The sequence below is a fragment of the Saccopteryx leptura genome, chromosome 3 (assembly GCF_036850995.1).
Source record: "Saccopteryx leptura isolate mSacLep1 chromosome 3, mSacLep1_pri_phased_curated, whole genome shotgun sequence".
Lineage (NCBI taxonomy): Eukaryota > Metazoa > Chordata > Mammalia > Chiroptera > Emballonuridae > Saccopteryx > Saccopteryx leptura.
Genome location: NC_089505.1, coordinates 63,734,198 through 63,748,127, shown reverse-complemented (window position 1 = coordinate 63,748,127; position 13,930 = coordinate 63,734,198). Strand labels below are relative to the sequence as shown.

The window sequence follows — 13,930 nt, the reverse complement described above, 5'->3', positions numbered from 1 at the left end:
TTATTGATTTGAGAGAGAAAGAGAGAAACATCGATTTATTGTTCCACTTATCCATGCATTCATTGGTTGATTCTTGTATGTGCCCTGACTGGGGATCAAACCCACAACCTTGGCATGTCAGGATGATGCTCTATTCAACTGAATTACCCAGCCAGAGCCAGAGCCAGAGCTGCCATTTTTTAGTGCTATATACCAGGTCTGTTCTAAGTGCTTTGACCAAGAATGAATTCCTATGAGCAATCTGTGATGATAATAACAAAAATAAACAAATATGTTTGGAGTGCTCTCACCATTTATGTATTCGCTTCCTGAACACAATGTGCACGAACACCTAGCATGTGCACTATGGTCTAGGCAACAGACACGACAATCACTGAACCAGCCACAAAAATGACAAATGACACTTCTGGTCAGGAGGCAAATAATTAGAAAAAATAGGCGAAATACATAGAACACTAGATGGTTACAAGTTCTGTGGAGAAAAGTGAATAAAACAAGGATGGGAGCATGGGAGGCATATTTTACAAACTTGATAGTATTGACACCTCAAAATAACATCCCCAGTGACGAAGGGACCATGCTGTAACCATATTGACAGAAGAGGAAATGAGGCAGAGAGGTCACCAGCCTAAGGTCTAGCCAAGAGGCAGAGCTGGAATTGCAAGCCCCAAAACTCCTTCTAGGGGTGGCCCTGCCCCTGGGAGTGGGAACTTAACAGGACCCTCTGCTGTGTCCCTGTGTACACATGCAATGACCAGAAAGTTAATGACTTAGGCTCGGGGTCTCCAAAGGGAGGAAATGGCTCCGCTCAAGGAGAAGCAATGGGGAGCTTGTTTCTTCCATAGCTGGGCTCCTGATGGAATCAGAGTTGTGGGGTTGGAGGAAGAGTAAGCAAAGGGGTTAATGAGCTGGGGGCATCCAGGCTGGGGACTTCGAAGGACTGAAGTGTGGGGGAAGGGAGTTCCAGTAGCAGATGAGCTTTCGCCACTACTGGAAGACTTTAGTAGGGTGAAGGCTTAAAGGGGTTAAGGGGGCATCGACAAAGGAGGGGTTAATGGGGGCGGGCCTGGGCGGGGCGGGGCCTCGGCCGGGAGGAGTCGCCGCTGGGTCCCTGGGCCACCGTCGAGCTTGGACCCCGCAGCAGCCAGGAGCACCGCAACCCGCCCCGTCCCGCGCGCGGTGCGCAGGTAAGTGCTGATCACTCCCCCGTCTGTGCGCGTGTCCGGCCGCCGCGGGGCGCTGTTTCTCTCGGGGGCTTTGCGTCCCTAGGTAGGCTGCCTCGCTCTCCCGCGCCGTCTAGTCCCCGCCCCCTCTGGTGCTGGCTGTCCTGACGTCTCCGTGGTTGAGTTTGTCTCTGCTCTGTCTCCATCTCTCCCTCCGCCTGTCTCTGGTGTCTCTGTATCTGCGGGCCCTCTCCCTCTAGGTATGTCTCTCCCTCTACATCTCTGTATGTCTCTGTGTCTATTTCTGTATCTCCGCCTGTCTCCGTCCATCTCTGTCTCTCTCTCTCTCCCTCCCTTTGTGTCTCTGTCTGCCTCTATCCTCCAGACTCCTGAGGAGCTCTCCACCTCTGTGGCTCTCTGCCTCCACCTCTGCGTCTTTCTGTCTGTGTGCCTCTCTGTGCTCTTTCCCTTCCTGTCTCTCTGTCTCTCTCCCTGTTTCTCTGTATCTTAGACCCTATCCTCTCATTCCAAACCCGCACCCAACCCTAGAGCTTTCCCTTGGGCTGAGGCACTGCTTGGAGGTGGGGTGGGCATCAGTAGGGTTGCTACCTGGGGCAGGTGGACTCTGAGTGACACTGTGACCCCAGCACCCTCTTCACACGGTCCCCCCTGCTGCTCCTGAGGTCCCACCCACCCCACCCTCCAATTTCAGGAATTCCTGGCTGGGGGGTGGACTTCCTTTCATACTTCCTCCCTTCCAGGATTTGGCTGGGTCACCATTAACTCTTTCCTGTCTCGACCTCATCCCCCCCCCTTTGAACTGGACACCCCCTACCTCCAAACCAGGCTGAGGGGTAGGTAGCTCTGGAGTTGCTGTGAGGTGTCGGTCCTAGGATGTGTGTGTGCATTCAGGCAGGATGTCCGCTGGGGGTTTTGCTTGGGGGCACAGAGGGAGATGATGGGGGCCACACCTTCCAATGCCCCCTCCAGGACCCGCCGCCAGCCTCATTCCTCCTGAACCCACCAAGAGGTGCCCCCATCAGCTCTGCCTCTGTGGATGGACTCAAATTCAGATTCAGGGTGAGTATGGGAGGTTTTCTGGGGAAGCAGTTAGGACCAGATGATAGAGACCCATATGGGGTCCCAAACTCTGGGAATCAATCAAGGAGCCTTGAACGTGAAAAGTCTTTGAATGGAAGAACCTAGAATGTGGGGATGATGGGAGAACTGGGAATGCTCCAACCTTCAAGTCAAAGGTCTCAAGATATTTGAATCCTTCAATCCAAAAAGATTTGTGGTGGAATCTTGGCAGTTTTCAGCATTCACAGCCGCAAGCTAGAAAGAGCTTTGAAAGCCATCTAGACCAAGCTTCCACCTTACCGCGAGGGAAACTGAGACCCAAGAGCAGAAGTCCCCCAGGCTGGGTGGTGGGACTTTAGTTTCACGGAAGCCCAAATCCAGAGATCTGGCTCGTTTTGCTCCACTAAGTCGGATTAATTTGAAGAAGGAGGTCTTCACAGGGAGGAGGGCAGAATGCCAGGGTGAGTATGAATGGCTGTGACCCAAAGGGAGTGTTTAGAAGCAGAGAAAATATTTCTAAAAGAGAGAGGGGACAAGAGTGTTGGGTGGAAGGTGAGGAGTTTTAGAGAAGAAAGAGAGAGAGGCGAGAAAGTGGAGGGACAGGAATTAACTCCCTCCTGGTTCTGTCTCCTGACCCTCCCTATGAAGCCCACTGCTCCCCTGGGACAGGGCCTATAATTTGGTTTGTGTCTAGACAAATAATAACTCAGCTGGTGTGAGCCATGGGGAGGGATGAGGCCAGGCCCTCTGGGCTAGGGCTAGGGAGGCAGCCTGGGCTCCTTAGTCCCTGCCCCCACCCCCAGAGGGTGAGAATTTAGGGACTAGGTGGTGGTGGTGACTAACTAACCCTACACTGGTGATTCCTCAGTATCTTAACATTCTGCATAATCTTAGAACCTCAGGCTGCTGGAATGTTAAGAAACAGAATAGATAAGGGGAAAGGAAGTGGGGCTCACCGTACATAGAGTATGTTCCCAATTCTGTCATTAAAAAAAGGGAAATACGCATTCATGTTTTTGCTTGACAAAGATAATAATCACTGAGAGTTTAATAATAGATTTTGAAAGTCGTAGAATGTTTTTAAAAAAATCATAGAACGTTCTAACAATAGAACTTTCAAATCTTGGAATGTGAGCCTCCTGAAATATTGGGTACGGGCATGGAAGCCTGCGATCATAATAATAATAGAATGGAAAAAGGTAAAGCTCTAGAATGTTACAATAATAGAACAGTAAACCCTGAGCTGGACTAACAATAGAACCTGAGAGTCTGAGAACGTTGGAATTTAGAACATCAGAGGGATAGAGTCCAAGGACCCAGGTGTCCCTTCCTGGTGCGGTGGGCATTGGAGGACATGAGGACCTACTTTGTAGAAGAGGGGAAACCGATGTCCAGCAGGGTGGTCAGTGTGGCCTGACTGTCCCCTGGTTTCCGCCTGCCATCAGGGCACCAGGTGGGGAGCGAGGCGCGTGATCACATTTCGTCCCCTAATGAACAGACCGGAGCTGGCCGGTCCCCTGGGGCCGCGGGGGGAGCAGGGAGCCAGGGGAGGGGGGAGCCAGAGCCCACAGAGGAGGGAATTGGGGCGAAGTGACCTGGAGGCTTCCAGGATGAGGCTGGTGAGTGAGCAGAGGGTGGTGGCATGTGGGGGGCTGCACACCTTTCCCTCTTACCCCCTCAGCCACCCCAGCCCTTTATCCTTGCTGGATTTAGGGGCGGTTGGCAGACCTAGGGACTTATCTGGCCTGAGCAGCTGAGGCACAAAGTGGGAGCTGGGGTCTGACTGCTCTTTGTCCTGGTCCTTATCATTCGCACTGGGGCTTATCTCTCTTCCCTGCCCCTCTAGGGAGGGGCCAGCAGGGACCAAATAGAGGAACCTGTGGGAGAGGGGAGCCTATCGTGGGGACTTTGAGGTTTGGGAGTTGAATCCCCAAGAAAGCCTGAGTAAGGGAGGTAACTTTGATTCCAACGGAAGAGGGTCTTGACACCGGGGGTGGGGGTGGGGTGGGCAAGGGAGTCAAGTGATGGAGAGATGCCCAAGACAGTATAAGTCACTTGGTTTTTTATAGGAAGAAAGTTCATGTCTCTTTCAGCAGATTCTCAAGAGGGTTTGAGAACCCCAGAAAGACTTGAGGAAAATTACAGGAGTGCAAGGAGTGTGGAGAGAAAGCATTCAGGGAAGGGAAGCTTTCAGTTAAGAACAAATATGCCCAGGCCTTGGCTGGGTTGTTCAGTGGATAGAGCATCGTCCGGTGCACTGAAGTGGTGGGTTTGATCCCAGGTCAGGGTACAGACGAGAAGCAACTAATGAGTGCACAACTGAAAATGGAACAACTAAGTGAAACAAATTGATGCTTCTCTCCCTTCCCCTCTCTCTCTCCCTCTCTCTCCATTTCTCTCCCTCTTTCCCCCTTCCTTGCTTTCTCTCCCTCAAATCAATGGAAGGAAAAAAAGGAACAAATCTTCCTAGTCCTGGCACATTACATGGACTTAGAGAACTGTCTAGCCCCTCTGGGCCTCAGTTTACCCATCTGTATCAGGAAAGGGTCAGAAATAGCCTTGCGCCCCCAGTTGTCACACACAGGCCTGCTGCATTGTGGAGTTCTAAGAGTCTGATGTTCTGTGCTGTCTTTTGAGGGCTCCATGGTGGCAGATCTCAAGGGAGGGAAAAACGAGAGGGTTGTCTGAGTGCTCCTCCCCCATGCCCAGCACTTCTAGAAACAGGTGGGCTGACGAGGGGTGGGAGGAGGAAGGGTGAGCATCCAGCTGGTTCCCTCTTGAGGAAATTAGCAAAGGGAAGTGTATTTCCTCCGGCTGCCAGAAATGAGTCTCCTGCCTGTGTGTCTGATTCAGCCTCAGCTGAACCTGGGTGGTCTCCAGAGAGTGGGCAAAGGGAAATCCCAGCTCTGGGGGCCTCCTCCCACTACAAACTGTTGTCTAGTCTCAGCTGTCCAGTGTCTGTGGAATAAAAATTACTGTTTAATAATATATCGATGATATTAACAAGGATTTTTGTGTCTGTGATGTGACCAGTATAAAAGTTGTGCTCCTCTGCTTTATAAGAAGGAGAAAATGAAATTCCTGAAAAAGAAGTATCTCTCTCAATGTTACAAAAGGAAAGAGAGCCCTGACCAGGTAGCTCAGTTGGCTAGAGCACTGTTCCGATATGCCACAGTTGCACCAAGGTTGCCGGTTCGATCCCTGGTCAGGGCACATACAAGAATCAACCAATGGCCTGACCTGTGGTGGCGCAGTGGATAAAACGTCGACCTGGAAATGCTGAGGTCGCCGGTTCGAAACCCTGGGCTTGCCTGGTCAAGGTACATATGGGAGTTGATGCTTCCAGCTCCTCCCCCTTTCTCTCTCTCTCTGTCTCTCTCTCTCCCTCTCTCTGTCCTCTCTAAAAATGAATAAATAAAAAAAAAAATCAACCAATGAGTGCATAAATAAGTGGAACAACAAATTGCTGTTTCTCTCTCTTTCTCTCAAGTCAATCAAATAAAAATTTTAAAAAAGGGCCTGACCAGGCGGTGGCGCAGTGGATAGAGCGTCGGACTGGGATACAGAGGACCCAGGTTCGAGACCCCGCAGTCGCCAGCTTGAACCCAAGGTCGCTGGCTCGAGCAAGGGGTTACTCGGTCTGCTGAAGGCCCACGGTCAAGGCACACATGAAAAAGCAATCAATGAACAACTAAGGTGTTGCAACGCGCAATGAAAAAAAACCAACAACTAATGATTGATGCTTCTCATCTCCGTTTCTGTCTGTCCCTGTCTATCCCTCTCTCTGACTCACTCTCTGTCTCTGTAAAAAAATAAAATAAAAAAAATTTAAAAAGGAACTAGAGACAGAGAGCAGAGAAAGAGAGGAGAGATGCTCTTTAGAGGGGTTTTGAGTGACTAGGTCTGGGTGTGGGGGTTCCTATTTGGAGGCAGGCACTGGATTGCACTATTACTTCACAGGATCCAGGAGCCTCTGTCTGAGTTTGAGGTGGGGCAGGTGCTCTGTGGCTGAGGACCCCCCGGGGGTAGGACTTGCTAAGCAGGACTCAGTCCTGACCTTTCAAAGTCAGTTCTGTAGTGAATAGATCCCGCCTTTTTACCACCTCCACCTCTGGGACCCCGCAGAGTACACGGTGCCACCTCAAACAGAGAGGGAGCCTGTGTTGGGGGACGGACTGGCCAATGTGTGTTCCTTCAGTCTACAGTCGTTTACTGAGCACCTACTGTGTGCTGGGGATACAACAATCAACACAAGGTCCCTGCCTTCCTCAACTTCCACTCTGTACAGACAAAAGCAAGACACAAGGTGATGTGGAGACTGGGTAGGAAGGGCTACCCTGAGGAAGTGAAGGAGGTGAACAAGAGCTGAAGGAAGAACGGTCCAGGTGGAGGGCATGGGAGGGGCACAAGTTTTGTTTTTGTTTGTTTGTTTGTTTGTTTGTTTTGTGACAAGGACAGAGAGAGGGACAGATAGGGGCAGACAGACAGGAAGGGAGAGAAATGAGAAGCACCAATTCTTTGTTGCAGCACCCTAGTTGTTCATTGATTGTTTTCTCATATGTGCCTTGACCAGGGGTGTGGGACTACAGCAGAGCGAGTGACCCCTTACTCAAGCCAGCGACAATGGACTTTAAGCTAGTGATTTTGGGCTCAAGCCAGCGACCATGGGGTCATGTCTATGATCCCACGCTCAAGCCAGCAACCCTCCGCTTAAGGTGGTGAGCCTGTGTTCAAGCCAGAGGAGCCCATGCTTAAGCAGGCGAACTTGGGGTTTCGAACCTGGGTCCTCTGAGTCCCAGTCTGACATTTTATTCACTACACCACTGCCTGGTCAGGTGGCACAAGTTTTGAGGCTGTAATTAAGGTCACTGGCCTTGAGCCCACTCATGTAGGGAAGGGGCAGTGGGCAAGAAAGTCAGGCAGCATCTTGTCACCTGGGGCAAGGAGTTGGTATTTTACCCCAAGTCCTTTGGGAAACCACCAGAGGGTTTCAAGCAGAGAATTAACCAGAGCTTATTTCCATGTTGGAAAGATCTTTCTGGATGCAGTATGAGAAGTGAGGTGCAGGACAGAATGACATCCAAGAAAGCAGTGAGGAGTCATCATGGCGACGCAGAGTAGGGTTTGGCAGAAGACATGCACAGATTCAAGATACATTGTGGACCCTGGCTGGTTGGCTCAGTGGTGGAGCATCGGCCTGGCAGTGTGTGGAAGCCCAAGGTTTGATTCCTGGTGAGGGCACACAGGAGAAGTGTCCATCTGCCTCTCTACCCCTCCCCCCCTCTTTGTGTCCTCTCTCTCTCTCTCTTCCCCTCCTGCAACCATGGTTGGAATGGTTCGAGCAAATTGGCCCACTCTGAGGATGGCTCTATGGCCTTGCCTCGGGCGAAAATAGTTCGGTTGCCAAGCAACAGAGCCCCAGCCCCAGATGGGCAGAGCATTGCCTGGTATAGGGCTTGCTGGGGGGATCCCGATTGGGGCACATGTGGGAGTCTGTTTCTCTGCCTTCCTGCCTCTCACTTAATAGAAAAAAAGATTCATTGTGAAAGTGGGGAGAACTAGAGGAGTTTTCCATAGAAGGATACTCAGGTGTTTGGGAGGTTTCCAAGGACCTGCTCTGTGACTTTGGGCTCATCCTTTCCTCTCTCTTGGCCTCAGTTTCTTCATCTGTCCAACTGACTCAACCAGTGGTTTTCAACGTGTGTCCTGGGAATTCTTCAGAGATGCTCCCCTGCCCTGCCACCTTATTTCATCTAGAGCACAGTTTTTTTTTTCATTGTTGTAGATGGGGTTTTCAGTTAAGATCTTATTCTTTTCAAGCCAATAAAATTAAACCTGTGCAAACCACTGGAGGTGTAGTGGCTTCTGAAGATGTTTCTGATTCAGGCTGCACTCTCTTCTCGCCCAGGATGACCATGGTGAGGGGCTCGGTCCATGACTGTCCTGTGCCCTGTGCTTGCAGGTCTTCCCAGGACCAAGGAGGTGACAGGAAAATCACAAGGAAGCAATGAAGGGTGTGGTCCCTGAGGGAGGAGACTGCAGGTGCTTGGCCCCAGGGCTCCCCCTTGCTCTCTGACCTTGATCAGATCCAGCAGCCCTGCTGTCATCCCTTCCTGCCAGCCCTCTGAAGCTATGGTGCCCAGCCCCTGCTGTCAGACCAGAACCTCTTTCTTTTTTTTTTACAGGGACACAGAGAGAGTCAGAGAGAGGGATAGATAGGGACAGATAGACAGGAACAAAGAGATGAGAAGCATCAATCATCAGTTTTTCGTTGCGACATCTTAGTTGTTCATTGATTGCTTTCTCATATGTGCCTTGACTGCGGGCCTTCAGCAGACCGAGTGACCCCTTGCTCAAGCCAGCGACCTTGAGTCCAAGCTGGTGAGCTTTGCTCAAACCAGATGAGCCCGCGCTCAAGCTGGCGACCTTGGGGTATCAAACCCTGGTCCTTCCACATCCCAGTCTGATGCTGTATCCACTGTGCCACCACCTGGTTAGCACTTTCTTTCTTTTTTTTAAGGAGAGACAGTGGGGGTGGGACAGACAGGGACAGGGAAATAGGAAGGGAGAGAGATGCGAAACATCAACTCATAGTTGCGGTGCCTTAGTTGATCATTGATTGCTTTCTCATATGTGCCTTGACCTGGGGCTCCAATCAAGCCAGTAATCCCTTGCTCAAGCCAGTGACTTTCAGGTTTCGAACCTGGGTCCTCAGGGTCCCAGGCCAATGCTCTATCCACTGTGCCACTACCTGATCGCAGACCTCTTTCTATTCCGTTACTTTTGAGTGGAAACTGAAACACAGGCTGGTATAAAGGGGGCTAGAGCTGAGATTTCCCCTCTCCCGTCATCAGGACCTTGGACAGGTCTCTGGATGGCTCTGTGCCTCAGTTTGTCAAATAGAAGGAATAAACAGTACTTTCCTCATGGGGTTCTTGACATTTTAATAAGTCAATACCCATAAAAGTGCTTAGAACAAAGTTTACTGTGTAGTAGGACTCAAGAATGGAATACCCTGGGTTAGGTGAGGGGGGCTGGTCCTGGTTCCAGTTCTGGTGCCATCACCGCCTTGCTGTGCGTCCTTGAGTGGAGTGACCCAGCCTCTCTGGGAGCCTCCTCCCTGTCTGTGAAATGATACCATTAACCTAGTCCAACGTTTCCCAAAGTGTGCTATGACTCTTGTGCCAGTGTTACGTGGTTTCTGGAAGAAAGTTCTAAAATTTAAGTTAGGTCATTATTTTAACATCTGTTAGGGAAAAAATATATCCGGCACCTCAAATCTGTGTTTCCAGAGATTGGTTGTCTAGAATGCGGCTCAATTAGGCATTGTCTGGGTGTCCTCTGGGAGTTACAGCAATGGGTGTGGGAGAAGGGGGCAGGCCACGACCCCCCTCACTGCAATCCTCTCTCCCCACAGGCATTGCAAAGTCAACTCTGAACTGTGAGGAGCGGCCACCTCATCTCAGCTGCTCAGCCCCAGCAGGACCGGCCGGCGCCCTCCCCTGCTCCCTTCAAATTGCCCCCTCCATCTACAATCCTCTGATCTAGCCCTTACTCACCTCCTTCCTGTTTCCTATAATACCTTCCCACATTTCCCAGACTGAGGCCTTCCTCCCTGTGCGCTCCCCCTACCCCAGGACACCTCCTTTTCTATCATCTTCCTTTCAGTGGTTACCTTACTTATTTCCTCATTTCTTACTGGGGTTCTAGGAAATGACAGCACCCCTACCCACATTGCCTGGTCCTTTCAACACTCCCTCATTGTAGTCTTTCCTGTCTCAACACTATCTTGTATATTTCCTGTGTCTTCTAGTACATTCCACCCACCATTACTTCAGCAGACACACTTACTCCCTTCATCCTGTAGGGCACCTCCCGCTCACCGCTGCCTGTTGATGCCTTCATCTCTGTAAACCCTTGCCTCAACCAAGTTTTATGTTACCCGATTACTCCCTTATTTACACTGATTGGGCCTAGAAACATCTCCTTGACAAAACTCTTCGTTCATTCCACCCCCACCCCCAAACCTCCCTCCTGTGGTAATTCTGTCCTTCCTCCAACTTTTCGTCCTCAAGTCCCACCCTTTCTTGTCCAGCCTGACCCACAATTCATAGTCGCCCTCATCTTCTCCCCGTGGACTGCCTCTCACCATGATCCCCTGAGCCTCCAAGGAGGGGGCTCAGGGGGCCCGATGGCTTCCCGCTCCCTGTGGCCGCACAGCCCCCGTGGGCAAGGGGAAGCACGTGGAAGCTCCAATGCTGAGAATGGGCAATCGCACAGGGGAAGGCTGTCACGTGGACTCACGCATGGACCACCTCTTCCCGCCTTCCCTCTACATCTTCGTCATTGGCGTGGGGCTTCCCACCAACTGCCTGGCTCTGTGGGCCGCCTACCGCCAGGTACGGCAACGCAACGAGCTGGGCGTGTACCTGATGAACCTCAGCATTGCCGACCTGCTGTACATCTGCACGCTACCGCTGTGGGTCGACTACTTCCTGCACCACGACAACTGGATCCACGGCCCTGGCTCCTGCAAGCTTTTCGGGTTCATCTTCTATACCAACATCTACATCAGCATCGCCTTCCTCTGCTGCATCTCAGTGGATCGCTACCTGGCCGTGGCCCACCCACTACGGTTCGCCCGCCTGCGCCGGGTTAAGACAGCCGTGGCCGTGAGCTCCGTGGTCTGGGCCACAGAGCTGGGCGCCAACTCGGCACCCCTGTTCCATGATGAGCTCTTCCGCGATCGCTACAACCATACCTTCTGCTTTGAGAAGTTCCCCATGGAGGGCTGGGTGGCCTGGATGAATCTCTACCGGGTCTTTGTGGGCTTCCTGTTTCCATGGGCCCTCATGCTGCTGTCCTACCGGGGGATCCTGCGGGCTGTGCGGGGTAGCGTGTCCACCGAGCGCCAGGAGAAGGCCAAGATCAAGCGGCTGGCCCTGAGCCTCATTGCCATCGTGCTGTTCTGCTTTGCGCCCTACCACGTGCTCCTGCTTTCCCGCAGTGCTGTCTACCTGGGCCGCCCCTGGGACTGTGGCTTTGAGGAGAGTGTCTTCTCCGCGTACCACAGCTCGCTGGCCTTCACCAGTCTCAACTGTGTGGCTGACCCCATCCTTTACTGCCTCGTCAACGAGGGTGCTCGCAGTGACGTGGCCAAGGCCCTACACCACCTGCTGCACTTCCTGGCTAGTGACAAGCCCCAGGAGATGGCCAACGCCTCTATTACCCTGGATACCCCTCTCACTTCCAAGAGGAACAGCACTGCCAAGGCCGTGGTAGCTGGCTGGGTGGCAGCTCCGCCCTCGCAGGAGGATCAGGTGCAGCTGAAGATGCTGCCACTGGCACAATGAACCACAAATCACACAGAGCCCCTCGGTTCCCAAATCTCATCCCACACTCCCTCCCTTTTGGTCCATTGTATGCAAGTTGTATGTAAATAGGCTGTGTTACTATTCATAAGTATACTGTATAAGAAAATAGGAAAAGAGCAAGGTTGGGATGTCACCGGTTAACTGTCCTCCTCCACCATGACCCCTCTACAATTCAGTGTTGAAGTGACAGAACAGTGATGAATGACAGACCCGGCTCTACCCTCACAGGCTCCCAGTGTGGGACACAGATTTGTCCCTGGACAGTGATGACCCTGAGTGGGCAGGGCTCAGGAGAGGCCTGGGTCTGGAGGAATGCAAAATGACATCTGATCAAATTTGGGGAAAAGGGTGGGCTTCCTGGAGGAGGGAACAAGGAAATTAAGTTTCCAGAAAGTAAAGACAAAAAGAGAGGAAAGTTAGGATTTTTTCCAACAAAGGAGTAAAAGATGGTGACTCAAGGGAAGATGGAAGGAGAAGTTCACTGAGTGTGGAGCGATCGCTTTTGCTCTTGGGAAGCCCCCATCACATAGGGGAGAGTAAGCAGCACAGAGTGATTCTGAGGTTTTAAATAAACAGTCTTCTCCAAATCAGGACAGGGGAAGAAGGGGGAGAATGTCCAAACCCAAGTGAAGGACAGCCAAGGCAGACTGGCTGGAGGGTGAGAGCAGGGCAGCTGGGAGGGGGGCTTGGGATAGATAGAGTGATATTTATTCACTTGGTCAACAGATTCACTTGTACCGACTGTCTGGCCTGTGCGGGCCAGGGCTGGGGACACAACAATGACCAGGACAGCCCAGATGCCACCATCATGGGAGTCACAATAAATAAGTAAATCAAAATAAATAGAATGTTTGGAATCAATAAGTATATTGGGTAAAAATGAAGCCGAATGAAGGGACAGAGTGATGTGGAGTCTGATCTAGATGAGGTCAGGGAGGGCTTACTGAGAAGGTGGCATTTGAACAAAGACCTGAAGGAGGTGACGGGGTCAGTCCTGTGGCTGTCAGGGGGAAGGGCATTGCAGGTAAAGGGAACAGCAAGTACAAAGCCTGAAGTTTGAAGCACAGTAAATACAGTGGTGTAACTAGAGCAAACAGAGGGTGACAGGAATGGAAGTTGAGACTTGCGAGGGGACAGAGGCCTATCTTTCAGGGATTTTAAAGTCCTGGTGAGGACTTTGCCTTTTATTCTGAAATCAAGGGGAGGGCTATGATTTGACTCTAATGTTAACAGGATCCTGCAGGCTGCTGAGTGGGGAACAGAATAGGGGAAGTTAGGACAGAAGCCAGGAGCCCAGGGAGGTGGTGACTGCAGTAGCCCAGATGGGAGATGCTGGCAGTTGGCCCCAGGGGGGTGGTGAAGTGAGCAAGGAACCACGGTGGGCTTTGGGATCTATTCTGAATACAATGGTGGAATAAGCACAAGGGCCTGTGAGATTGTATAGCATGTGCATCTTGCCCATCCTGGGAAAAGAGTGACTGAGAGTCTGAGCTGGAAGGACCTCTGGGAATGATTCCAGGCCCTATTCCAGGGCGGTCATTGGAGAGGCCAAGAGATTAGTCCAGGGTCGCACAGACGGTGAGTCAGCCTGGGGCCACCCTGGGCTCCCTCTCCCCTCCCCATTTCTGTCTCTGTTCCCACGCCCCAGACTGGCCAAAGTTGCCTGCTCTAGCTGGTGTCTCCCTCCCTCCCCTGACCCTCAGCGGTCACCAGGAATGGTCTTCCTTCTTGAGAGCAGGAGGAAGCACCTACTCTGAACAGGCTTCACCACTTCTGGTAGGACACCTTCCTTGGATGTGTAACAGGCTTTAGGCTCCTGATGAGCTGTGATCACTCTCCACCTCCCTAACACATACACACTCTTGCCCCAGAAGTTCCCAGAAAAGGTTCATGGAAACCTTTCTCAGAGAAAGGAAGAGGAAGGAGGAGGGGAAAGAGGAAAAAAAAAAAAAAGAAAACTTAATGAAGAAAATGGTTTTGTAGGAGGGGGTTACTGAGATGCAGGAAGTTGGGGCTTTGGTGTTGCAGGGAGAGCAAGGAGGGGGGCCTGAGATTTGGAAGCCCTAGTAATTTTCCCATCCTGTCTCACCACCATAAAGCTATTGGAATAGAGATGTAAGGGGCCAGATATTTTGAACACAGTCCCTTCTGAGAATCAGACAAAACCTGCACATTACCCCTCCACCAAATGCTCATTCCCATTTATTCAATAAATATTTATTGAGCACCTACTATGTACCAGGCAGTATTCTAGTTGCTGAGAAAACAGCAGTGAATTATATAGAGAAAAGTCATGTACAAGTTTGGAATCTC

At 51.4% G+C, this 13,930-nt stretch overlaps 1 protein-coding gene across 2 annotated transcripts; it reads left to right on the top strand.

Moving 5' to 3' along the window:
• Positions 1-1,086: 1,086 nt before the first annotated feature.
• GPR4 (G protein-coupled receptor 4) lies at positions 1,087-12,873 on the top strand. Of its 2 annotated transcripts, XM_066373776.1 has the most exons (3): positions 1,087-1,187; positions 2,154-2,243; positions 9,661-12,873. In XM_066373776.1, the coding sequence occupies exon 3, from the start codon at positions 10,499-10,501 to the stop codon at positions 11,594-11,596; it is 1,098 nt and encodes a 365-aa protein (XP_066229873.1). In that variant the 5' UTR covers positions 1,087-1,187; positions 2,154-2,243; positions 9,661-10,498; the 3' UTR covers positions 11,597-12,873. The 2 variants fall into 2 exon arrangements, with proteins under 2 accessions (XP_066229873.1, XP_066229874.1); XM_066373777.1 differs by lacking the exon at positions 2,154-2,243 and having other exon boundaries at positions 1,131-1,187.
• The last annotated feature ends 1,057 nt before the right edge of the window (positions 12,874-13,930 follow it).